The sequence below is a fragment of the Mesoplodon bidens genome (assembly GCF_964165515.1).
Source record: "Mesoplodon bidens genome assembly, chromosome: 4".
NCBI classification, from domain to species: domain Eukaryota; kingdom Metazoa; phylum Chordata; class Mammalia; order Artiodactyla; family Ziphiidae; genus Mesoplodon; species Mesoplodon bidens.
Window position 1 is genome coordinate 81,262,114 of NC_138160.1, and position 25,714 is coordinate 81,287,827.

The window sequence follows — 25,714 nt, forward strand, 5'->3', positions numbered from 1 at the left end:
TTAATAACACACTTCCTCACCTGTGTCTTAGATGTCTCTCTCAACCCTCTCTCCCCTCATAATTCCCAAATCGTTATCCTGGGCTTTCTTAAGCTGCAAACTCAAGCCACATTTAGATGGACAGGAAAGGTCGCTGGATTCCTTATTTCGGCGAAAATCCAGAGGACCACAACTGCCCCCCTCCCCCAGTTTAGACATACTAGGAAGACACTCAAAGATCATTTATGCAAAGGAAGGAACGCATTTTGTGGCCGCTGGTGGACAGCTAGAGAAAGCGGTAGAAAGGGGGACAGGGACCGCATCTGTGCCTGTGCCGAAGCGCAGAGCAGGAACAACCTGCACACGTTCACTGCCGCCCTACCCCGGCGAAGGCTGGCACACTCACCAAGCGGGAATGGGCTGGTGCCGCGGGTGGGCAAAAGCAATGCGGCCGGTCTGGAGGGCGGCGCGGAGGGTGGCGCTGGCAGCGTGAAAGGCTCTTTGTGCAGGCCTTAGGGGTGGAGGTGTACGTGCGAGAGGCGCCAGCGGAGCGGGAGCCGGGGGCTGGGGTTCTGGGACACCGCTACCTGCCACTCCGCAGCCGCGCTGGAAAGATCCGGGGTGTGCCGGCAGGGGGAGACGTGGAGGGGTGGGGTTGAGGCCCCTAGGTTTGGTCTTTAATTCCGGAGTGAAGAGAGAGCAGCTTGGAAAAAGCAAGACGGAATCGAGGGGTTTGCCTCCCGCCCCCTCCCCCAGGTAGCGGAGACATCGCGGCAGCCGGAAGGGCGCAGCCGCTCGCGGGGCGCTCACGCAGCAGTCGGGGAACAGGGAGAGCAGCCCCCGAGGCGGAGCCTCCCTCCTGCCTCGGGTTACCGCCGCCCCGACCTGGGGAAGAGAAGCGGGCGCCGCGCTGCCCCCCTCAGCGCCCCGGCCGCGTGGCTTGCGGCTTATTTTCCCAGCTGGCAAGCGTCGCGCTGCAGACAAGGGAATGCCTGTGGTGAGTTGTTTATTTTGTTGAAGTTTGCGGTGGGCCAGAGGGACGTGGGGGGCGAGCGTCAGGCAGCGGCCGGGACTATTTTGTTTAGGTCTCCGTCCACCTGTGTGGTATAAACCTGCCAGCCTCGGGGCGGCGGGAACCAGGGTGAGAAAACCTCAGCCCTCCAAAAGGCCCCTTCTTGCCCCTTGTAGACCTAGAACCACCTTTGCTTCTCCACTCTTGGAATCGGCTGGATCCTAGCTAACACCACCCCCAACGCCCCTGATCAGTGCTTCCCGCCCCCGCTGCGAACAGGGCTGGCGCTCCAAAGGGGAGTCAGCGCCCACTCCCCGGGGACAGCTTGCTATTGAAGTTCCTCCCGGGTACCCTCCCCCGTTCCTTGAGGATAGGGGAGCTGAGGACTTGATACGAGGGGCTCTTGTGAAATTAGTGGTAACTTGTTTGGGCTGCTTCCGGCATGAAGTCGGTTCAGGGGTGTCGGGTCAGCCCATTAGTACAAACTGGGATTTGGGTTGGCCAGAGTTTCCCAGCCTGGAGGCTGGAGGGAAGTAAGCGGTTGGCTCCCCGCGGAACTCAGAGGAACCCCCGGGGCTGATGGCATTTGCGGCAGCGGCGGCGTTTGCCTGGAAGAAAAGCTTAAATACATTAGCGAGCTGGTAAAGCTTTTAAGGCCTTCTCGGGAATGAGTGGCTGGGTAATGAGAGGTTAATTTTGTTTGGAAGGGAAGGCTGCGCTGGTTTCCTTAGATAAATGGACAGGAAGCGCATTACCTCCGCGCGCTGGCAAGCGACTCCCAAATGCTTTTTGCACCTGCCGCTTTGAGCGGTGCGAGCCGCGGCTGAGCCCGAAGGGATCGCGGGGGCCGGTTGTGTACGCTCGTGTGATGAGCCCCACGCACGCCCCGGACCCTCTCCTTACGGGGGCGCAGCGCTTACCCCTGGCTCTGGCACTCTTCTCTCACACCCAGGTCCTGCGTGTTCCGGAGCTCAGGGATCCCCTGATCCCGCCAAGCCCCCTCCAGGAACGGAAGGGTTAAGAATGATGTAAGTACAATACACAAGCTGCTTGCCGCTGGGCTGTAGGACTCCGGGCTCCTTCACCCCTGCCTTGCGTAGGGTGGACTGGGGAGCAGCAGGGGAGCCTTTACTCTAAAATGGGTTGCACAAATCGCAACCTCGGGTCTGATTCCTGGCTCCTCTGACCCCGGTGATCTGTTAGAGACCTCGTGTTAGATTTCTGGAAATGGAGATTCTGTATATTAATAGGGGAACAGTTAAGACATCATGTAAAGGTTCAGGATAAGAAACCACATCTTGTTTAGAATCCATTAATGTTGCTGGCATGTGTTTTAATTCTACCCATTTTGCACGGATGCTTTGCTGTGTCCCCTAATTATACTGTTCCAGTCTCATCTTTTTTTTTTCCTGAAAACAAAGACGCAGGAGGAAAGAGTACAAGTGGCAAGAAACAGGGTGGATTTGTGAGTTGTGCAAGCTGTCACTTCACGATTTTTTTTCTGAGTAAAATATAAAAACTTTTATAAGTCATCGATTTTATGTTTGTGTTCTAGCTCCCTCCTCAGATTTTTCTTTGTAGAGTCTTAAAATCCTCCTTAACTTGCAGCATACTAGCTGCGGGAGTGGATGCGCTGTAAGTGACCATTCACTACGCTCTTGCTTCCCAAGCTGATTCGGAATCTTGCTAACAGTCCGAATTTACCCCGCCAATGTGTCAACTAGACTAATAGGAACCACCTTGCAGTTTAATTGTGAAAATTAACATTTTCCTCTAGCAGGCTGAACACTTATGCAGCAATAAAAAGTGAATTGTTAGGCGTATAAATATTAAGCTTGTCAAATTTTACAACAGAGGAGCAGTAAAGTGCCTTAGAAAAAATGAAGTTTTTCCTCTAAAGAACAACAGCTCCATTTCAGGACACCAGGATTTGCAGTGACTCGAGGGTGCCCTCTGTTGATAAAATCTAGAGCATCCGTGTACTTAAGGAGCAGGATGTAGGAGGGAGAAGAGGAAAGGGGGGGAAATCGTAGAAAACCAGGAGTGAAAAGACTCAAACTAAACTGAATTTGATCCTTAACTCTTGGTTATATGTTTTAAAGTATGGTCAATAAAGTAGGATGCTTCTTTCATAGGGGTCGAATTAAATCTTGGGTTAAGGAAGAAGAAACATCTTACTGTTAGTCTTTGCTAGCAAAATACTTTGAAAGATAGTGTTCACATTTGATTACTATTTAAAAGATACTTACCAGTATTTCACTAACTTGATTTCATTTGTAATATGTAGTAATTGTAAGAGAGTAAATTTTTGATTTAACAGTATTTACAACACAGTATCATCTAAAAATCATATCAGATAACTCCCCCCCAAAAGTCATTTCTCCAGGCAACTCTGAAGTTACTATTAAGCATATTATAGATACACACAAGGTTTGGATTATATCTTGGGCAGTGAAAGGTGTGTTTACCACTTAAGTCATCATAGTACGTAACAAGTAAGTAATGAAAAGTTGCAGTAAAAATAGATAGGCATCCTTCATTAGGGACCTAGTGGTTTGCATAATTCAGAATGCGTCTAATGAGTAAGCTGGAGCGTTGGAAGGTTTGCCCTCAATTATCCTGGTCCATTGATTAGCACTTTTTAACATGTGGAATATTAACGTGTCCGTGGTTGATACGAAATTCCTAATTAGAGATTCTAAGTAATGTAGCAGGTAGGGTTGCAGACTGTGACTTGGATATCAGTGAATTTAAAATGGCAGCCCTTTGCCGTTTGGAGAAGGGCAAAGACAAGAGCAGTACGAAGTGGCTCCCGGCCTTTGAGGCCATTCTTGAGATTAGATACCACTTCACACCTACTCATAACAAATTAGAACCTATCAGCAACCTCACAACATGCTTTCCTGTATCTCCACTGGCAACCTCTTTTCTGGCAGACAATTGGTTTTCCCTCATTTTTGGATCCATTCAATCGCAAAAGTAGAAACCGACCTGCCATTGAGTTAATTTGCTAATAGACGATGAAAATTTGTGGAAAAGCCACTGAGCAACAAGAAATCATGGCATAATTATTCTACACTGCATTAAAAACTCACTATCCTCATTAATCTAATTACACTGTAGCCGAACACGTTGAAGTTCGCCCTCTCTCAGACCCCTCCCCGCAGCTTTCAGGAAGGGAAATGTCAAAGGAACAAGAACACCGGAGCCTCGCACAGCTGCCAGCGAACTACGCCGGGAGGTGGCGGGTACCTTCCCAGCCCATCCGATTTGTTCCGGACCGTGGGTCACATTCGGATTTCCAACGCGACTGGGTGCTAGCTTTACCAAAAGTCCGCAACAGGCTAGGAACGCGGTTCCGTAGATGTGATTGGCTGCGAAGGGACCTGCCGCAAGGCTCAGGGTAAAAGCGTCCGCTTCCTCCAAGGAGCCGGAGCCGTAGCTAGAGCTGGAGGGACTGAGTGGGGGTGATGAAAAAAATGTTTTAATAAAAGTCATGGAGGGAGGTTGAACCTGATCACATTAATTCAAGGAGAGGTCAAAGGCCGGTGCCTTTGTAACGACGCCAGGACAAAGTTGCTATCGCCTGTTTCAATTGGGCGCGAGGAAACTGTAAATCGCAGAAGAGGGTGGAGGGAAGAGCAGAGGAGGGAGCCGGAGGGAGGCTGGGCCCGGGCGCGAAGGACAGGATTCGCAGCGGGCGGACGCGGAACTCGAACTACACTGGGCAGGCAGAAAGAAGGAGGAGGCACGGGGGGGCGGGCGCTTTGGGCCCTACGAGTGGCGGGCTGGGCCCAGAGCGCCCGCCTCTCAGCCAATGGAGCTAGAGGGAGGGGCGAGGCTGGGGTGGGGACGACTCGGATTGGCGGGTTTAGGGCGGGCGGGGCGGCAGTGAGGGGCTGAGATTGATTGAGCGCTGGGCTGACGCGCAAAGATATCCTGGCCGGCGGCGGCCGCTGGTTGGGGCTGGGTGCTCCTCTTTTTCGTCCACACCCGAGCTCCACGCCCGGTGAGCCCACGCTGGCCGCGGCCAGGGCGCCCGCGCGCTGCAGGCCGGGCCCCGCACTCGCTCACGGTCTTTGTGTCTTCTCTCCCGCCCCTTCTCCCTCCGCCCGCCGCCGTCTCCGGCCGCCACGATGCCGCTGCGCCCTGTTGCCGCCGCCGCCAACTCGCTCCGCCCGCGGCGCACTGCTCGCTGCGGCGGCGGCGGCGGCCCGTGTCCGACGCGGGCCTGAAGGAGGAAGAAGAGGAAGCGAGGCGCGTCCTCCGGCCCATGCCGCAGCCACGGCCCGGGACCCGCCACGGCGCCCGCGCCGCCGCCCTCACCGGAGCCCACGAGACCTGCATGGACGGGCATGGGCTTGAGAGCAGCATCTTCCTGCGCCGCCGCCGCCGCCCTCGCCGCTGCCGCCGGGGCTGAGCAGCGCCCCCGCCCCCGGCTCTGCCCGCCGCCCCTGGCGCTGCTGCTTCTGTTGCTGCTCAGCCTCGGGCTTCTTCACGCAGGTATGAGGCGCGCGCGCGAGGGGAGCCAGCTCTAGGGCCGAGTGCTTTGTTTCCCGACACCCCCGGTCCCGTAGGCGCTTGCCGGGGCGGAAGGCGGCGTGGCGCGACGGGAAAGGCCTCACTAGCCCCTGCTGTGCACCTTGGCTGGGCTCGCGGGGCGGCGGCAGGAACACACCCGCTGACCGAACGGAGCGCCCGGGGCGCAGAGGAGAGGCCTCTTCCCCTCCCTCCCGCCTTCCCCGCCTTCTGCTCGGACCGTTGATAAATCTCCCCTCCAACAGCCACTTATCAAACATGTAGCGGGCGGGGGCTGCGCACCCGAGACAAATGTTCCGGATGCTTTATTGCTCTCTGCATTGGTGTTTACTGAAAGTCAGGCTGGGATCAGGTTTCCGCAGCCGCCGCCTCCTCGGTGGGGTGACTAGGAGCCTTGTGCTGCTTCTCTGGAGTTGGGGGTGGCGACGAGGCGAAGAAATCGCACCAGATGGAAAGATTTTCACCAGAGCTGGAAAACCTGGGGGTTAAACTCGAAGTAACTTAAACTTTTTTAAACTGGGATTTCTTTCATATTTGCGAAAGCTGCTTTTAATTCAGCTTTCAGCCTCTTTGGAAAAACTCGTGCTTTGTGGCTAGCCGCGTGTTTTCGGGTTCCAGGAGAGGTTGACAGATGTCTTGCCTTTTGGAGGTTTGGCGCTTCCCCTATGGAAGCAGCGGTGAAGAATCTGTTCTTAACGAAGTAAGCCTTCTTCGTTCTTCTTAGCGAAGATGAGCCTTTTAGCATGTTTTAACCTACTTTTCTTTTTAAAATCGTTTCATTAACACGATGTTATATGTGAGTTACATTTCAATAAAGCTGGGGGGAAAATCTAGGACCCTCTTTACTAATAAATACCACTTCTAGGAGCAGGTCTAGACAAAGAATTTTTTTAATACCAAATTGAAAGATAATTTATCTTTTAGTTTGAGAACACCTAGAGCATTAGGTAAGTTTTCCTTCGAGATCTTTTTGTCCTGTATTTGTAGGACAGCAGTCACAACGCTCTGATCTGGAGAATACTGAACTTTAATGCCACCCAACTGTGCGGAGTAATTCTTATTTATTTATTAAGTCATAGCAGCAGTGTTAAAAATCCAGGAGGTCTTTTAAGTAATGGGGGGGGGAAAGGTGGCATTTGAGGAGGCGACTTAATTTACTTTGCATAACTTTGCATTGTGATGTAACAGCTGCATTTTAACACTGTCACTTGTGGAAACAGACCGAGGTCTTAATAGAGAGTGTAAATAGCAAGTTTTACAATGATTAAGGTTTTAAATTAGTGACTTTAGAACCTTAGAAAATAAAGTCAGTTTGCTTATGGTTACATGGAAAATTTTTTATGACGTGTCAAAAAAATCTACTCAGGAGGGTTTTGTGTGAAAAAAATGTGTCCATAATGTCAAAGTGTAGGTTTCTTGAAATGGAAATTGAAGTGGTAGGCAGGACTGTGTCCCTCTTGACTACTTGGATATCGTTTCCTTTAGTTGCCATTGGGTCCTATAACAGGATTGGAATGTGGTCCTTGAAGATTTCTTCGCTGGCCCATGAAAGGCCTAAGAAGTTGGTTTAAAAGTTTAGAAAATTAAGGTGCCTTAGGTCAAGAACTTGGAATGTGAAACTCCTGTCAGTATCCTAACGTACTCACGCTGAAGTCACCATTAGATTCTACCCAGAGTTGCTGTGGTGAGTGATATCTGTGGACAGTTTGTTGGAATGGAGCAGTTAATCTGGTTATAGAAAAGAGGGCTCCTTTTTGAGAGATTTCTTTGAAGAGCAGTGCTATTGAAATGCAGGGGTTGTTTCTCCTCAGAGCAGGGAGCCTAGCCGAGTGCTCTTTACAGATGGGCTACCATATGTTTGATGCCTGGATCCATATAATTTGCCTCTGTACCCCATATGGCTCTGCATTTCACTTAATTCACTTCAGCATATCTGATTTCTTTTATTATAAACTGGTGATTGGGCTGCAGATTCACACGTGCAGTCCGGACATTGAGGAAACTGTCTTGAATGGTGAGGTCTTTTTGTCTGGATCATTAATGAAAGCTATAGACCCACAAATCCCTTAGTAAGTTTCATTTACCGGAATGAAAATACTGTCACATCATAGATGATCTGATTTGAAAAATAGATCTGTAGCTGCAGATTTTGAATTCTGCCCTTGGGAAATGAAAAGAATGCTTTTATTCACTTTTTTTTTTTTTTTTTTCCTTAAGCAAATCTCTGCACTTCCTGAATGGAGATCCAATATGGGAGTTCCTTGCTTACTCATACACTTCATGGCCTTCTTGGCTGCATCCTTGAAATTGTTTCTGCTCTGCATTGTCTTGGTATTTTGACAGGAGGCTTACTTTACCGCCTATGACAGGCGAAGTGCGCATTGTCATTATAAATTCATGAAGGCTGGATGTTTCTGGGTGTATGCTGCAAGTTAGTCATTATACAGGAGCCTGTGATGGGGCTGAAACTGCTGACCCCAATGCACTTTCTCTCTATTTAGCCCTCCTCCCTCCCATCACCTCTATTCAAAAAGCCTGTTAGAAACCTCATCCAAAACAAAGGAACCCAAGGAGTTCTGGTTTATGTGAGATTTCTCAAAGGAATCGGCACCCACCTGCTATGAAAAAGGGAGGGGGGAGGAAGGAAAGGAACAAAAAAGGAGCTGGGAATCTAAATTCTGCTTTTCTCTTTCTTCCTGAACAGTTGCATCTGCATTTCCATGCTGGTCTTACTTCTGATATTTTATGACTATTTGAAATAATTATTAGTAAGTGTATGCTTGGCTAGATTTTATAGGCCATAAAAAAGAATAGGCACTGCAAGTTTAGCAGAAAGTTCTTGTGCTGTCATTTATATGCTGTCCAAGAACTGTTCATTACTGATTGATCTTGGCCCATATTTTATTTTCTTGCTTACTGCTTACTGTGAAACTGATTTTAAAAGAAATACTGTAGTTACGTCTTTTTTTAAGCTATCAAGTACTGTCTTGAGAATCGCATTTAGTAGAGATGTGACATGTGGAGGAATGAAAACAGGATTTGAGGAAAAGCACCATGCTCTGGGCTTCATACTAGCTGTTTACAATCCAGCCAGGACAAGGCCCTTAGTGTCGCTTTGTCTTGATTTTCCCATCTGTAAAATGGGTTTAATACCATTTTGGGGGTTGTTGGTTGGTTGTATTTTTTGTTCGCATTTTTACTTTTTTGAGTAAAAATAGTTGAAAAATGATTTGATCTACTTTATAGAGAGGAATTCTATAAATATCAACTTTGGAATGAGCAACATAAAAGGGACCAAACACATAAAGATGTATTTGATTTTTTTAAGTGTGATTTAGTGATAGCTGTAAATTCATAGCTCCAAAATATTAAAATATTTTCATCTTCTCTTTTACTCGTGTTAAATCAAATATCCAGTCTTGACTATATTTTTCCCTTTTTGGTTTTTGAAATTTAAGAATGGTTGGGGAAGTGCCTTAAGAGGTTGTCATTTCCTACCCTTTGTTTCCCCAGCTGATGCCATGAGCAGAGATTACAGGCTATTTTATTCAGATTTAAAAGCAGTTTACTACTGAAAAGATTAAAATATCTTTCTAAGATGATTATTAGGGTTAGTTTTAAGTCTTTATCAGATAAAGTACTAAATCTTGATATTATCCTGAAGTTTTGTTATGCCTAAATCTTGAATAATTATACATTTAATAATACTCTACTGACTGATTCCCCCCCCCACAATAGATATTTTATGCCTAGAAAAGATCACAGAGTTTACTGTAGAACAACCTACTCATTTCTCATATGAGGAACCTAAGACTTGACATTGAGGCTCCTCCATGGTTGAGAGACCTATAAAGAATGTGCAAGTAATACAAATACATGTTACAGTTCATTTGTATAAAATTTGAGGTGGATGATAAAACTTGTTTTTCTTTTCAGTAGTTCTCGTGTCCCCATTTTAAGGAATATAGTGTTAAACTGATTGGTGCACACCACTGACTAGTATTGGCAGTTCATTGTGTTTTTTGTGCTTTGAGAGATTTTACAAATTTTTATATGAGAAGCTAGGGGCATACCATAATTTGAAAACTGACTTTTTAAATAGTAGGGCAGTAATTACATGATTTTTCATTACTTCATTTTAGCTTGACTTAAATCATTAAGTTAATGTGAATAAATCATTAAGTTTATGTGAATTGTTGATTTAGGGAAAAAGTAGTTTATATATACTCTAATAATTCTGTCTCTGGTTCTGCTTCTGGAAAAAAACATAGTTGGTGGGATCACCTGTCAGTGTTATGTACTTTTTGATTTAGTGTACTTTTACTGGTGAACTGTTTAGGAGCTGGAATCCTAGTGTGATTGATGTTATGGGATAAGTGAATACCTAGCTTGGTCAAATCAATCACTTCATTTTTTTAAGGGAACATTTACACTTTGTATTGATAGAAAACAGGATATTAAGTGTTAATTTATATGCAATTTGTTGATAAACATTCCTCAAGAAATGCAGAATAACTTAGTACCTGGATTTTTTCCTGATATTCTTTGCCTATAGCCATAGTAGAATCGGGTAAAGGTGTTTTAACTAATCATCCTGTCATTTAGGAGTTTCCCCTCCCTGAGGTGTGCAGGCTTTACTCGTGTTTTTGTGCATAGACAGTGATTTCCAAAGCAAATTACTTATGCAGTTTTCAAAATTAAAACAAAGTTCATATCTTTGACTTGGTCTTAAAGCAAAGACATCTTTCTCAAAATCTATAAACAATAGCAAAGTTGATAAAATATTTCATTTATCATTCCCTTGTAATTTTACCCTAAGAACACTGGGCTAGACTCCTGTTTACTCACAATGGCCCATGCTTTAGTTTCAAGTTAACTAGCTGCATGCAGTGTTTCTCCCAGTGGCTTACTTTGTGAGAGGCCAAGAAGCACAATACAACCCTATTTCTGAAGGCCTTCTTAAAATAGGAGTATATGAAATAGAACAAACAGTTCCCAGAGGAGAATGTCATTTTCTCATGTAGCTCAGGAAGTTGTGAAGCATTTAAAAAATGTTTGTTCTTATCTTCTTTCTCATAGGTGACTGCCAACAGCCAGCCCAATGTCGAATCCAGAAATGTACCACGGACTTTGTGTCCCTGACTTCACACCTGAACTCTGCCATTGATGGCTTTGATTCTGAGTTTTGCAAGGCTCTGCGTGCCTATGCCGGCTGCACCCAGCGAACTTCAAAAGCCTGCCGTGGTAACCTAGTATACCATTCTGCTGTGTTGGGTATCAGTGACCTCATGAGCCAGAGGAACTGTTCTAAGGACGGACCCACATCCTCCACAAACCCTGAAGTGACCCATGACCCTTGTAACTATCATAGCCATGCGGGAGCCAGAGAACACAGGGGAGGGGACCAGAACCCTCCCAATTACCTTTTTTGTGGCTTGTTCGGAGATCCTCACCTTAGAACTTTCAAGGATCACTTCCAGACGTGCAAAGTGGAAGGGGCCTGGCCACTCATAGATAATAATTATCTTTCAGTTCAAGTGACGAATGTGCCTGTGGTCCCTGGATCCAGTGCTACTGCTACAGATAAGGCAAGTGTACTCTTTTCTTCTTTCCTATAACTTTCAGAGTTTGATTCTTCAGACAACTTTTGAAGTGTGATACAAAAGACCTAGTTTAAAAGCTTCTTTTGGTCATCTTGGCATGCAGGGTGGATGAAGAATTAAATGAAAATTACTTGGTAAAAAAATTTCTCAGTGGAATTCTAGGGCTTATGTAAAATGTGGGTCTAAATTTAAATAGGCAGTGATATGAAAAATAAAAAGTAAACATTGAAGTTGGGTTCTCTAGAGAAAAGGCAGGCCTGTTTAATGAAAAAAAAAGTTCTTTTTTTTTTCGGTGGTGTCATTTTTAAGTGCAGATGTGTGTGGCTCTTGAAGAAATCCATGTTCAGATTTATCAGATGACTGAAATGGGTGTTCTGAATAAAGAACGCTGTGAAGCCAGAAGCAGTAACCCATCAGGAAATTTTATTGGGAACTTGGAAGCTATAGTAAAATGTAATGTCTATAAGCCAGCTTCTCAGTGGCAAGCCCACAGTGGTGTTTTAGTTCCTAACCTAGTGGTGACCAAGGAAGTTAAGAATTGGATATTGCAGAGCAGTGATTTATAACCCCATGTAATCTCAGGATAAAAATGTAAGTCAGCCTGAGGGGAAAACTGACATAGTTAAGTTAAGCTTACCCTGTCTAGCTGCCAGTGTCTGTGGTTATTGTTTGTTTGTTTGTTTTAAAGAAACTAATACTGAATAGAGATCCTCTAAGTCAATTTTAAGGCACCAGTGTCTTAGTGCAAGTAGGTGGAGAGGAGCTATGACTGGCTTTCCAGTTGCCAGTCCGAGCTGATTCAGGTGTTAATAAATAAAGCAGTCAAAAAGGGTTGTCCATGAAAATAGTGTCCCAAGTAAGCAGCAGCTCCTTCACTGTCTCCTCCAACCACAAAATCACACATACAGGTTTTCTCATCTTGCTTGATTTCCTTTGTTTATCTTTTCATCAGTTGGTTTAGACTAAAATATAATTGACAGGGAACAAGCTTTTATAATACTTACGACAGTTCTTTTGATTCCAGGACACCTCCCTTGCCTCCACACATATGCGGCATAGTTATTAAGTGAATTTAAATTATTTTACTTGACATTTTGTGGAGGGAATTTTACAGCACCTCCAGGGATGTATGGAGACACCCCAGGGTTGTCACAAATCTAAGATTAGAAGTCATTGCTCTGAACAAAGACTATTACATCGGTCTAGACATCTTAGGGGAACTTAAAACTATTTACACTTCAACTCCCAATAAAGCCCAAGCTTACCTTTCCAAATCTTATATCTCAAACTTTTCTTCCTCTGTTTTACAAGTATGCAAATAACTTTTCCTATCTGTATATTAAAATATGTATTTGCTGTATGTTATGATATGAAGTTAATATAATTATGAAGTCATAAGACAAGCCATGGGCAAAAAATCCATCATTATTGCAGTCATAGGATGTAAAACCTGGGAATAGTCTTTGGAAAGACATAACACTGAAAATTCAAGAAGACAGTTCCATTAGGAATGTAGAAAATCATCAAAATCATTGTGTAAATAATTGAGGGCTTGGAGTGGTATCCTTCAAACGATACTTTTGAGATTAATAAGTGCTGTGTGCGTGGGAAAATACAGTTGACCCTTGAACAACATGGGTTTGAACTGCACCAGTCCACTTACGTGGATTTTTATCCAGTAGTAAATACTACAGTACTACACGATCCACAGTTGGTTGAATCCTTGGGTGCAGAACTCTCGATATGGAGGGCCAGCTATAAAGTTATATGTGAATTTTCAACTGCACAGGGGTCTTTGCCCCTAATCCTCCTGTTGTTCAGGGGTCAACTATATTGTTTCTTTTCACAAGCCCAAAGTTTTGTTTTCCAAGCCTTCCATCCAGTCACATGTCACTTCTGTTTGGTGTTCAACCTTTCAAAATTTTATACTTTTTACTGATCATGTTGAAAATATTTGGGGACAACTGGTTACCTTATGCGTATTAACATTATATAAATGGAACAGTTGACACTGAAGGACTTTAGATCATTCTATTTCAGTTGTGGTTGAATCTCTCATAGTTTTTAGCAAATAAAATACAATTTGTTTTCTCCCTCACTTTGGTAAGGATCAAAGATTTTACCCATTTCAGAAAGGAGAGGGGAAAAAGTATCCTCTAACATAAATTCAATCAGACAGTGAGAATATTTGGTCTTTAATTGCACTATTGGAAAGTATTTCCCCACATCTGGTGACCATGCTGTTCAGCAACAAATTACTCTGTGACCTCTAGTAGTTGTTTTTTTTCCTTCTTCTTTTTGTAACTCTCTCCAAAGCCCCCAAAAGCATCTGGAAGGTTACTGTTGAGGGCCTGTCTCCATGTTGGTATGGCTTCTGCTGGTGAAACCAAACAAAGGCCTAAAATTTTGCACTGCAATTTCCTTTTACCAACCCAGGGCCAAAATAAAACCTTTTAAAAGTTCTAAGCAATGAAAAAATGATGGCAATAAAAAAAAAACAATGAGACAAAAAAGTACATAAGAAATAAGTTCCCAAAAAGATCTAATTTTTTTCCCTTGATGTCTACTGTAATACTGTTTTCAAGAAACCTTTAAGAAGAATTTTTTATATGAGTCCCAGCTTTACTGAGACATTAAACACATACATAGACCAGCTATTGGATAACACAGCACTGCACATTGCAGATACTGTGTCATCCTGTGGTCAAGCATTTTTAATGACCTGTGTGCTCAGTGTCACTAGATTTAAAGACTGACCAATGATGTCATATCATAGAGGCTGGCTGGTTGTGATGCCGAAATTATAGTATTTAAGCAAACATTCATTTCACCACCTTCGGCACTAAACTGAAGCACTAGACTCAGGTGTTTTGCTCAGGGAAGTCCCTAAGGCAACTCAGTCCTGGTAACCTGGCTTCTTAAGCAAGTCATCTTCAAGGCTGTCTTTGTGAGCTCTACCTGCCCCTAAACACCCACGTTTCAAACCTCATTACGAAAAGATAAAGCTTGGGGGGAAAAAACCTGAACTACAGAGTCACCTGTATACTCAAGGGGGTCATTTATTAGCTAAGACTTTTCCTTATCCACTTGGCAAGCAGTGAGTGTAGGGCAGCAAGACCTGCAGTGCTTGACAGTTTGGCCTCATCTTCCCTTGTCTCCTTTCTCTCCCCCTTCCCTGGGAAACATCGGTCATGCTGCGTGCAGGTATGCCTTCTCAGGACCGCTGGGTTTATGTCGTGCCCTCCACCAGCCTGTTGGGGATCCCTTCCCAGGAGTCTGTATGGTTGGCCACCTAGCCAGCTAGATGTGTTCCTAAAGGGGACACCAGGGCTATTTTTTCATCTCTCCCCGCCCTGGGGCTGCCGGGGTTCCTGGCACACCTGCTCACCTCTGCTGAGATCCATGTCAGCTCTGGGCCACATTCTACACCTTTGGCTGTAAGGGGCAGCTTCTGGCCTGCAGGCACTCTGCGGGAGAGAGATGAGAGAGGGGGCAGGCTTAGAACTGGCAGTGCTGGCTATGTGGGAAGAAAAGCAGTTTCTGTTTGGGGCTGGGGGTGGGGGAGGGGACACAATGCCAGTATCTCTCCTGGGCCTCACACAGGTAAATAACCAGGTCATCTGTGGGGATGCTGGGCTTCTGTACCTTCTCTTCCACATTCTCTTTGCCAGCCTCTCAGTCTCGAATCCTTTTTACTTCATTCTGTGTATCTATGTATCCCTGTTTATGTGGATTTAATAGGGAATTGTATATGCCATGATTACAGAAGGTGATTTTGGTATAAATTATTTTATGAAAGGATTCTGCACTTTACAAATGTATTCCTAGTAACATGTATTAAAAGCACCAATCTCTCGGGTGCATTTAAAATGATTCCTTTAACGAAAAAATTTCAAGGATGAATTTATTACACACCTAAACAATGGCAATATTTTTAAAAATTATTCTGTACAAATAATCGGTATACCTTTGCTTTGTTTTTCCTTTTGTTTTAACGTAATCCTGTCCTTTCTCATCACTCTAGCTTTTGTATGCTGTTCTCCAAACTCAGTGAAAGAAAACTGCAAGTAGGAGGGGTGACTGAGATGACAGCAGGTCCTTTTATAGATCTTCAGATTTTTCTGTACTTCATCCTTTAGTGAGAGAAAGTGGTTTACCTTCAGGCAGTTTGACTTTGGGGAAGAGGTGTGTTCTTTGTGCTTGACCAAGCCAGGTGGCTGTTGAACAGGTACTCTGAGGTGCCTTGTAAATTCTTGCTGCTGCCATGGGCCACCAGCTCCCAGTGACCCCATGGGCAGTAGCTTTCAGTACCTATCCAAAGCATGGTAAGAGACCCTCTCTTTGAAAGTCCGTAATTATCCCTAAGTCTCAAACTCTGGCCACTTTCTGGGAAATTTCCTGAAAACTTCCACTGGTTGATGATGCTAGAGATACAGGAAGACTTAGTCCCTTTGACCCATTCTTGCTTACTATCTTCATCAAACTGTATAACCCAAGGTGTTCCCTGATGATAAAATACTCTTCACTTGTAGGGTCCTAGAGCATGATTGGATCCTGTGCTCCTTTCTGATGCCCCTTAGCATGAACTGTTGTTCGACAACCAAATGTGGGCATGTAAACCAATGTTCTGGGTCGTTCTCTGTTGGTTACAAAATCAGAGCCAGACGCGCCTGCATTGCAAAGCCCTTCCACTGTCTTTTTTAGGCATATCTTTGGATCAAGGTTTGGAAATCTGTCCTCTCTTGACCCTAGGCCTAGTGCATTTTTTTGTAGCCAAGTTTTTGTAACCAATTATGTTTTTAGTATCTTCATGGAGATAATGTGAGCTACACAGTGGTGATCATTCTTATTTTTGTGGACTAAGGAAGATGCCTCATCCTTCCCTCTGCTGGATTGTGTTTTGAATACATGGACACTGTGCTTACATGCAACATTGTTACAGAAGGGACACGTGGCAGTTTCTTTGAGAATATAGAGCCCTTTCCTTTCAGAGAGCACAAGCTGTCTTGCAGATACATTGTAACTAATCCTTAAAATCTGAGATTGCTCTTTGTTTTGTTATGATTATCTGTTATGCAGCTAATTCTTGCCATCTTTTTAAGATTTGCATCTTGTCATGGTCCTCCTTGTTTTGCAGAAACGCTAAAAAAAAAAAAAAAAAAAAAAGTTGTAACACCAGTTGAGGCATATTGCAGAACAGATGGGAAAGAAGTTTGCAGTTGTAGCTCCCAGCTCGTATACTATAATCATTTCTCTGATAAAATGTGTAATGTGGTGCTGCATTTGAAACACCCAGCATTAAAGGGCCTCTTGTGCATGGGAGATGCAGAGGTGAATGTTGTCTCTGCCTCAGTCTAAGCACGTAACTAAACCTTGCAACAGTCAGTGGAGAATTGTGGGGTTTGTGTGTGTGGGGGGGGAAAGCCATTTGCAGGGTTTCTTTTTAGAACATTGGTGGCCCACATTATAAGCTGGTTCCAAGTGCTGCGAGTTGTCTCGGGTGTCAGGAAGGACCAGGAGGTTGGGCCAGAGAGATGGGCTGCTGTACCCAGGGCCTGACTGTCCCCGCTGGTCACCATCACAGGTCAGTGTTCTTACTCCTAGGATTTGTCACAGTCTCCCTTTTCACCTCCCACTGTTCAGGTGGCCCCTCACCTGCACCCAGGTCTCCTCACTCCTGTATTACCCTAGCAGGGTCTAGAACCCTGGCTGCCACTGTTGAAAGGTTGTTGATCTTTGGTTTAATACCAGAAAGCTTTCTAGGGAATTTGACCATCAGTGTCACCAGTTCTTAGTTAAAATCATTTTTTCAGGGTTCCATCTCATCTTTAAGACACATGAAAGCATGTCTTAGATAACCTTATCCTCCCTGAATTTATTTATTGTAGAGATAATATTGAAACATTAAAGAATAGTTTTCAGAAAAGCAGAAATCAGCTATAATTCCAGGTGGTAGTATTCCTATTTGTCCTTTTCTGTTTCCTGCATAGCTCTCGTTTGTACTGGATTGTAAGGTCTCAGGCCCAGAAACTATTCAGCTTTGCTTCATAGAACTATATGAAACTTCAACATATTACCTGGAGGTAAAAGTATATGTGGGCAAAGGAAGCAGGACAAGAAGGAGAAATTTTTAGCTCCATGATGTATCTGTAAGTGTGAAAGATCATTTTGTAAGGTGAAAATGGGCCTGCCTTGGTTATTCTTTATGCTGTACTTTCCAAACAAGATACACCTTTATATTGTTCATACAGATTCATGTAATCTGGGTAATGAGTCTTTTATCATCTTTCTGTTCTCTGGAATAGAATGAAGAAACACGGAAGATGTTGGTGGAAACGGTCTAAAAATGTATAAAATTTGTGTCTGTGTATCTTGTCAGTTTTATATTTTGAATCTCTCTGTGCCGCTCCCTCTGTCCCAGATGTGGTTTGGAAGGACAAAAAGGACCTTCGTAATTCCCCATTTATAAGTGAAATCAACCCAGCGCCTGCCTGAGCCAGCCAGGATTCCATGCGAGCGCTGTGGGCCTCTACTCCTTTAAAACAAATGCACACTCCTTCATAGTTTAAACCAGAGGCAGGAGGCCAAGTCTGATGCACAGCTGAGAGTTAGAACTTGTTTTTCTGTCACATTTCCAAATGTTTCTCTCTGCCCTGTTAAATTTTCTTTGAGTTAACATTTTGAGAGGAAGGGGCAAGAAGGAAACATTGGATGGTTGGTACTTTTTTTGTTGGCTTCAATTAATGCTAACCAAACAGTTTCTGCCTGTGCGGAATGTGGGATAGTTACCTACAGTGTTGAACAATGAAAAATGCTACCTTACCCATTTTGTCTTTATTTGTTTTGACTGTAGTAGAACTTGCTCTTCCACTGTTTTGAATTTTGTGTTCTCATGGGTGGGGTAACTTCAGGACTTCTTAAACTGCTCAGCTTGTCAGTAAGTAATAACTAACAAGAATAGCAGCACCCATCTAAGATGCAGAATTTAGCTGGAGAGCCTTGTAGTGAAAACATGATGCTGTTGGGTCTAGAAAGAACTTCAGGTGAAGTCGGGTCTGTGGAGAGAGGGGCTCTGTATGTCCCAGTTAGCTGGTTATTTGCAGAGTTGGAGCCCAAAGTACCTTTGCTGCTGCTGGTGGGGTTCTTTCAGTGTTGGAACTTAGTATGCACACTGTGGATAGAATTGGTGTCACAGCACTTAAATACTAACTTCCCATCTGCTCTGCACGTGCTCCTGAAAAGGGGGTCAGGGTTTAATCTTTCCATCTAAAGGTGTGTGTGGGTACACACATAAGCACACATGTGCATTTATGTGGTGTCCATGCTCTCCCCGCTCCTTGCCTCAGGAAAATGAAGACAGAAGGATATTGTTGTGTAACTTTCCAGTTAACTGGCTTCTTGGAATATATGGTCACTGCCTCTTAACCACCTTGTTCCTGGGCTTTGCTTTTTTTTTTTAATAGCCCTGGGAACCTGAAATTGAACCTACAAGTGACAGAGTGTGAGTGTATGTGGAGACCTTCAAGCCCTTTTGCTTTTAAATCACCCAAACTGAAAAATGATCGATGAGACTGTGATTTCCTAATCCCCATTGGTTTGGGAAACAGCTGTGCTGAACCTAAGCCCAGAGCATTTGCCCGAGGTCCTGCTAGAGCCTGGGGATCTGTGGCCCTGTGCCCATCCCCCCCTCCCCCCAATTAGGAGGGAGATCCCTGAAAGCAAGACTTGCTAGGGCAGATTCCTTCCCCTAGAGTTACTGCCTCTGGCCCTGGCTGTCACCTTTCAGAGTATTTTTAGCCTCTGGTCTAAAGCACAGTGGCAGCCTCGGCCTGTAATACTGTCCACACATATCTAACTTCGCATCTGGGAGTGTAGTGAGTTCCTACATTTGCTGGCCTCCTCAATGCAAAGTCCGAACACAACAAACAAGAAGTTCCCTTTGGAGTTCTCTGAGTGCCAAGACTGTGAGGACCAGAGGCCTTTCCTCCCCAAACTCAGCTCTGGTCTGTACAAGGAAGCTGGCCAATTTCCTTGTCTCTGAGCCTATTTCTACTTCCAGCCTTCCTTGTTTTAAGTGTACAGAAATTGCTCTTTGGAAGTCGACATTTTTTTTGCCTATCCCTTTTATGTGTCATCTCTGGGCCTGCTTCCCTTTCTCTCTCACATGCTTTTTCCAGCCACTGAGCTCAGTGCTTCTCCCCTGGACCACCCTAACAGCCTCAACTGTGGGTGTCCTTTCCCTCTGGTTTGGTTTCTTCTTTCTCCATCTGCTGCCAAGAACCCCTCCAGCAGCCAAGGCAGCCCTTGTTCCTGCATGTATTACCTAGGGCAACGCTGAAGAATAAATAAGTCTGATCCATTCCATTTCTCTGGAATCCTGTAAATGTTCCTAGAACAGAACTCTGTGGAAAGAGACTCATGAGCATAGAGAAACCTATTTTGATATCCTTAGAAGGTAGGAGATTTTTATTGTCTCATTCAGGACTTAAAAGAAGTCTAGAGTAAGATTTTTAACCTGCCACCCTCCTCTTAAACACATGTACTACTGTCTTCCTGTTAGTATCTTGTCCTAGTCCAATGAAATTACTTAAGAAACTATACTCTTGTAGATCTTAAGTTCAGATTTCCTATAGGTAGATAGCTGATATGTAGGCTGAGTCGCAATGGTAAAATTACATTCGGTTCATCGATTTTGACGGATTTTTTTCTTAGTTTTTCAGAAAAATTATCAATGACATCAGTTATTAACCAGTGCAACATTTTTTCCTTAAGTATGGTACATATACTCTCCTAGATTTTGTATGAAACTGTTCAAACAGAAAGTAATTCTAGATGAATACGCTTTTGTTTCCTGCTCCACAAAAGGGAGAGAGATCCAGAGTTCTCCCCAGTACAGCCGAGATACTTCCTTATGGTGCTTCAGAGCTTCCTAGGCTCAGACTCCTCAACATTTAGAAAAACTGACCCTCTGAAGTTAAGATTATGTGTTTTAGAGCTGGAGATAGAACACGTGTATTTATTTCTTTGAAGCATGTGCTCTTGTTGGAATGGTTTCTTATTTTGCTCAGCCTTGAGGACTGAGTGTAGAGGCTGTACTCCACTGATCTGGTAAGAGCAAAGGGGCCATGGGCACAGCGTTCTCTTATTCTCCCACAGTCGCCTGTTTTTTCAACCTATAATTGCACCCAGAGGATCTGAGGAAGTAGACATATCAGCTAATTATATGAAATAAAATTAATTTTAGCTTCCTTAACACAAGCAGAATCTTAATTAGGTACAGATCAAAATTGTTTCTCTATGTTCCAGGCTGATTTCTGTGACTTTCAGTTTGGTTTGCGGGCCCATCTTAATCCAAGAGATGGAGTCCCTTGATCTTAAAGTCCAGTTCTGGTATTAGAGAAATCTAGTAAGGTCCTGCACTTGCAGTGCCAGATGGCCTGATTAAACACCAATAAATGTTTCTTCCAAAATACAATGAGCACAAATAGTTAAGTGCACAGCCTGTGGGGAATCCTACTGTTTGAAAACTTCTGTGCAGCACTTTGCAAGGCTGTTGAGCCTGGGGAAGCTCTGTCTGTGCATTGCCAAGGCAATGCCTGGTTCTCTGGGCTGCGTCGTTTTCATTTAATTTGTTTTTACTTTCCTGGTGGAAAGGAGAGGCAGCTGCCTCTAAATATTGGTATTTCACAGCAAACCTTAAATCCTTATTGCCTTACTCGTGTGGAAAGGTTGATTTGTAGCTGCTATCTTGCTCTTCCTAAGAGACCCGTTGGGTGGTAAAGATCTCAGGGAATGAAACATTAAAAATGAATGAGGGGACTGGAGTAGTTTGTCTGAGGTGAGGGTTGGGAGGGGCTGGGCGGGGGAGGTTTAACAAAAGGCACTGGTGTTTTAAATGCACAGAAATGCCATCCATCAATAATACATGGTGTGGCATAGAACAGATGTGCCAAATTGAGTTATTACAGCATATGGATCAGTTCATAGAGGGGGGAAGGTAAGCAGCATAGCTGGTGTTTTTAAATTATCTGTTTGAGAGCTTTAGAATACAATTTTGAATGTCCTGTTTTTACCCTCTGACAGCTGCTAGTTGGAAATATAAAATGTGTGGAATTACCAAACATTCCAATTAAATTTTGAGTGTTTTTAAAGTAAGAATTATTGAGAGTGAATAAATTTTGTGTTTTTTTTTCTGAAGAGGGGGACAGAATCTGAAAATGAATTTCTGGCCCTTCACGGCTGAGTGCCTGCTTTTTAAGACCTCGAGTTGTAATTAATTGTATGAGGAATGAAATTACATTACAAAACTTAAGTCATGTGAAACTGTTACCTAGTGTTTTCTACTACATTGATTATATCTCTAGGTATCTCTTCAGTACCTACTTAAACTACAGAGGACCACTCAGGAAACCTCTCTCATGCTTTGAGGTTGCTTCATTACCCTCAGCATCTTGATTCAAGGGCTAATTCTATACATATGCTCCGTGCGAATTACTTTACCTAAAGGAGGAACAACAAGAGAAATACCAGCTTTGTTGTTTCATAGAGAAAATCACTCCTAGGAAATTGGACAGACAAAAATCCATTAGGCAAACTGGAATATTTTGTAAGTGTAGAAAGTATGCAGCAGTCAAGCTTTAAGTTTTACTTGATCTTCTAGAAGTAATGGGAGTTACTGTCAGTGTCACAGGCATAGCAGAGGACAATAACGTGAGAGTGTTTGAAATGACTCCTGAGTTGGAATTGGTGGACTTGGTGAGAGCTGGAACTATTCCACTCGTCTTAATATTGACCCTTGCTTGCCTTTTTAGAAACTTGTTTGGAATTGGATCTCTCTGGTGTGTTGTCCCAACAAAACTAATTCGTCTGTTTTTCCTAAGGTGAACTAAAAAGTACTTAATTCTTGCAGATAATGCCAAGTTGGTTTAAATTTGAGGTTTGTTAGACTGGAAGGACAAATGGCCTAGCTGTTGTAGAAGAGTTCATTTACTCTTTGAGTGTGGATGTTCTAGTTGAAAATGAGGAGAGTGGCTGTATGAAAAGTCTATTACTCTTATTGTAGCCGTCTGTATTAACTTGCAACTCTTCAGGTGCAGAATTTACTTGAATAAATCTTTTTCACCTCCAAGGGATCCCAGCTTGCCTTAAAAAAGCACTTGTCAAACTGGCTTTAGAGCCACCAAATAAATCTATTTTATAGTCCCATTAGATATCTAGCTCAAAATCCCACTCGCTCTGGAAGGTCATATGGTTGGATGCACAACAAATTTCCTGAATCATCTCTGGTACACCTCCTTCAGGTTGTTAGGAAGGTGTTGAAATGTGAGAAGACTGGTCATTAAATTAAATTGAGGCTCAGGGTAATTAGGAAGGGAGAAAACCAAGCATTTTCATAGGGCATTGTCTGGCTTTTAGTTGCAGCTGCAAACAACGGATATGAATTTAACCAGTTGCTACAGTGCAGCTGGTTCAGATCTGGCTTTATAACTGGCTGAAATGAAATGAAATGGCTGGAAAATTCCAGTCAGGTAACACTGGCGGTAACATGTGGAATTAAATAGTGTGAGCAAATGCTGGCCGAGCTGGGGAAAAAGCCCTTCGGACATAAACTTGAGGGTGGTGGTGAGGACTTGTAGAGAGCCGGGTGGGGAGGGCCTGGCATGGCCTTTTTAACTAGGGTCTATTGTTTTGATTAGCCCCCTTGCAGGAGGTGGAAGGTTCCCCCCATCCAGAGTAATCTGTAGAGTGTTTGGCTTGTCTACCTCCCTCCTTGACTGAAGTCACCTGATACTTTTTTTTTTCTTCAAGAAGAAAGAATAATTGGGATTGACACATATACACTATTGATGCTATGTATAAAATAGAAAACTGATGGGAACATACTGTACAGCACAGGGAACTCTATTTAATGCACTGTGGTGACCTAAATGGGAGGGAAGTCCAAAAGGAGAGGGATAGGTGTGTATGTATGGCTGATTCGTTTTGCTGTGCAGTAGAAGCTAACACAACATTGTAAAGTAACTATACTCGTTTTGCTGTACAGTAGAAGCTAACACAGCATTGTAAAGTAACTATACTCCAGTAAAAATTAATTTAAAATAAAATCGTTATCTGAAAAAAAATAAGCTGCTACCTCAGTTATTGACAATAACTCAGATCTCAAAGCATAGTCTTTTTTCCCCTTGGGGACCGTTTTCCCACCTGTGTGACCCAGAAGGCCCTGTCTCTTCCTCGTCATCTTCCTTCCATCCCCTGCGGCAGAGATGTTGAGGATGTTGGAGACAAAGGTGTTCAAGGTTCATTTTTTAAAATAATTGTTCTAATTAAGGAAATAAAATCGGTTCACTAAAGGGAAGCTTTTGTATTATCAGTAGTTTTTTCTCCATGATTGTCTGCTTAACTTGGAGGGTTGAGAGTGACTGGGGAACAGATTTCTGAGAAGTCGAAGGGCCATCGTGCTGTTTGGGGAAAACATTTGCTGTAACTAGGTTTAGGGTATTTAGTCTCTGCCAGTGCTTGGGAGCTGCATTTGCTAAGTGAGTTTGCTGTCACAGCGATTAGTCAGTCATGTGAAACATTTGATTAAGGGACTTAAGAGAAATCTTTCCTGAGGCACATGATTGGTAGCTGTTGCTGGGATGGCCCCCTCCTCAGTTTTCCATTTCCTCCCTCAGTGTTTATAAGTAAGTTTGTAGTGATGAGTCATGGGATATGGTTTTAGCGTCCAAGGGAGAAACTTTTTAGAAATCAAAGTTCTGGTAGGTTTATTGTTAATTAAGCCACTTAGAGCTTCTGCATAACTGAGAACGGAATCTTTTTTTCTCAGAGCTCTACCACAGCTCACCTGTTTTTGGAAGGAGACAAGATATAAATTACCAATAAAAATTGCCTGTATCCCAACAACAGCATTGTTCTGTCTTAGGAAAATGAAAATTTTTTCCTGAGGCACATTCCCTGGATCTGTGTTAAATTCTCATTCCAAATACATAGGACTTTAAAAAGTTTCCCTAACAGTGACACCATTCATTTGCAAGGCAGAAGCAAAGAGGCCTAGTCTGGAGATTCTGTCTCTAGCCATTCAACTCCAGAATGGAGAGCAGCTCCTGCCACACAAGGATGCACCGTCCTGTATCCCTCCCACCGTGTTAAACTTTGTACGCGTTCCTTCCCACAGATCACCATCATCTTCAAAGCCCACCGCGAGTGTACAGATCAGAAAGTATACCAAGCTGTGACAGATGACCTGCCAGCTGCCTTTGTGGATGGCAGCACCAGCGGAGGGGACGGCGACATCAAGAGCCTGCGTATTGTGGAGAGGGAGAGCGGCCGCTACGTGGAGATGCACGCTCGCTACATAGGGACCACGGTGTTCGTGCGGCAGCTGGGTCGCTACCTGACCCTCGCCGTCCGCATGCCTGAAGACCTGGCCATGTCCTACGAAGAGAGTCAGGACCTGCAGCTGTGTGTGAACGGCTGCCCCCTGAGCGAGCGCATCGATGACGGGCAGGGCCAGGTGTCTGCCATCCTGGGGCACAGCCTGCCTCACACGTCCTCGGCCCAGGCCTGGCCTGGCTACACACTGGAGACTGCTAATGCTCAATGCCACGAGAAGATGCCGGTGAAGGACATCTATTTCCAGTCCTGTGTCTTTGACCTGCTCACCACAGGGGATGCCAACTTCACTGCCGCAGCCCACAGTGCCTTGGAAGACGTGGCGTCACTGCACCCCAGGAAAGAGCGCTGGCACATTTTCCCAAGCAGTGGCCTCGGAACTCCCCATGGAGACAGCCATTTGTCTGTCAGTCTAGGCCTCGTGTGCTCCATCCTTATCGTGTTTTTGTAGGGGTTGTCTTTTGTTTCTGTTTTTGTCTATAACAAAATTTTAAAATATATATTGTCATAATATATTGAGTAAAAGAGTATATATGTATATACCATGTATATGACAGGATGTTTGTCCTGGGACACCCACCTGATTGTACATATCGTGTTTGACTGTTTTCACGTCTGTTGGATGTAGTGTTCTTTGATTGTATCGATTTTGTTTTGCAGTTTTGTGAAATGTTTTATAATGTCCCTGCCTGGGGACCTGTTAGAAAGCACTTTATTTTTTATATATTAAATATTTATGTGTGTACCTGGTTAGTATGTATATAGTACACGTGCACAGACATCGTACGCAGCGTTCCTTTGAAGATGACCGGCGATGTTGTTTGTAGCTCTTCCTGGCTGCGCCCTCCTGTCCTTTCCCACTGCTGCTTATCCCACGCACGCAGCTTTCACCTGCCGCCTCCTGGTGCAGCTGCCTTGTTCCTTTGCACTAGGACCTTACCCTCTTCTTCTGCCCTCTCTCGATGTGGAAGGACAGTTAACCCCCCTCCAGGTGCTTTTGGCTGTTAAACACTGATTCTAGGCCCTCTCCCTCTTTTACAGCTGTCACTTTTTCAGAGGGTGGGGAGAATGTTAGTACAGTTCTTATTAACTAGGATTGTTATATCTGAGCTCTTATAGTATGGTAGGTTGAATGAAAACTGCTGTTTTTATAGGTCAGAAGGGGCTAGTGATGACAATTTCATAGATA

The 25,714-nt window shown here is 44.2% G+C and overlaps 1 protein-coding gene across 1 annotated transcript; it reads left to right on the plus strand.

Moving 5' to 3' along the window:
• Nucleotides 1–1,956: 1,956 nt before the first annotated feature.
• RGMB (repulsive guidance molecule BMP co-receptor b) lies at nucleotides 1,957–25,270 on the plus strand. The gene is made up of 4 exons (XM_081233745.1): nucleotides 1,957–2,019; nucleotides 5,232–5,494; nucleotides 10,610–11,118; nucleotides 24,308–25,270. Exons 1-4 carry the CDS (start codon nucleotides 2,015–2,017, stop codon nucleotides 24,974–24,976), a joined length of 1,446 nt encoding a protein of 481 aa, XP_081089871.1. The 5' UTR covers nucleotides 1,957–2,014; the 3' UTR covers nucleotides 24,977–25,270.
• Nucleotides 25,271–25,714: the final 444 nt, after the last annotated feature.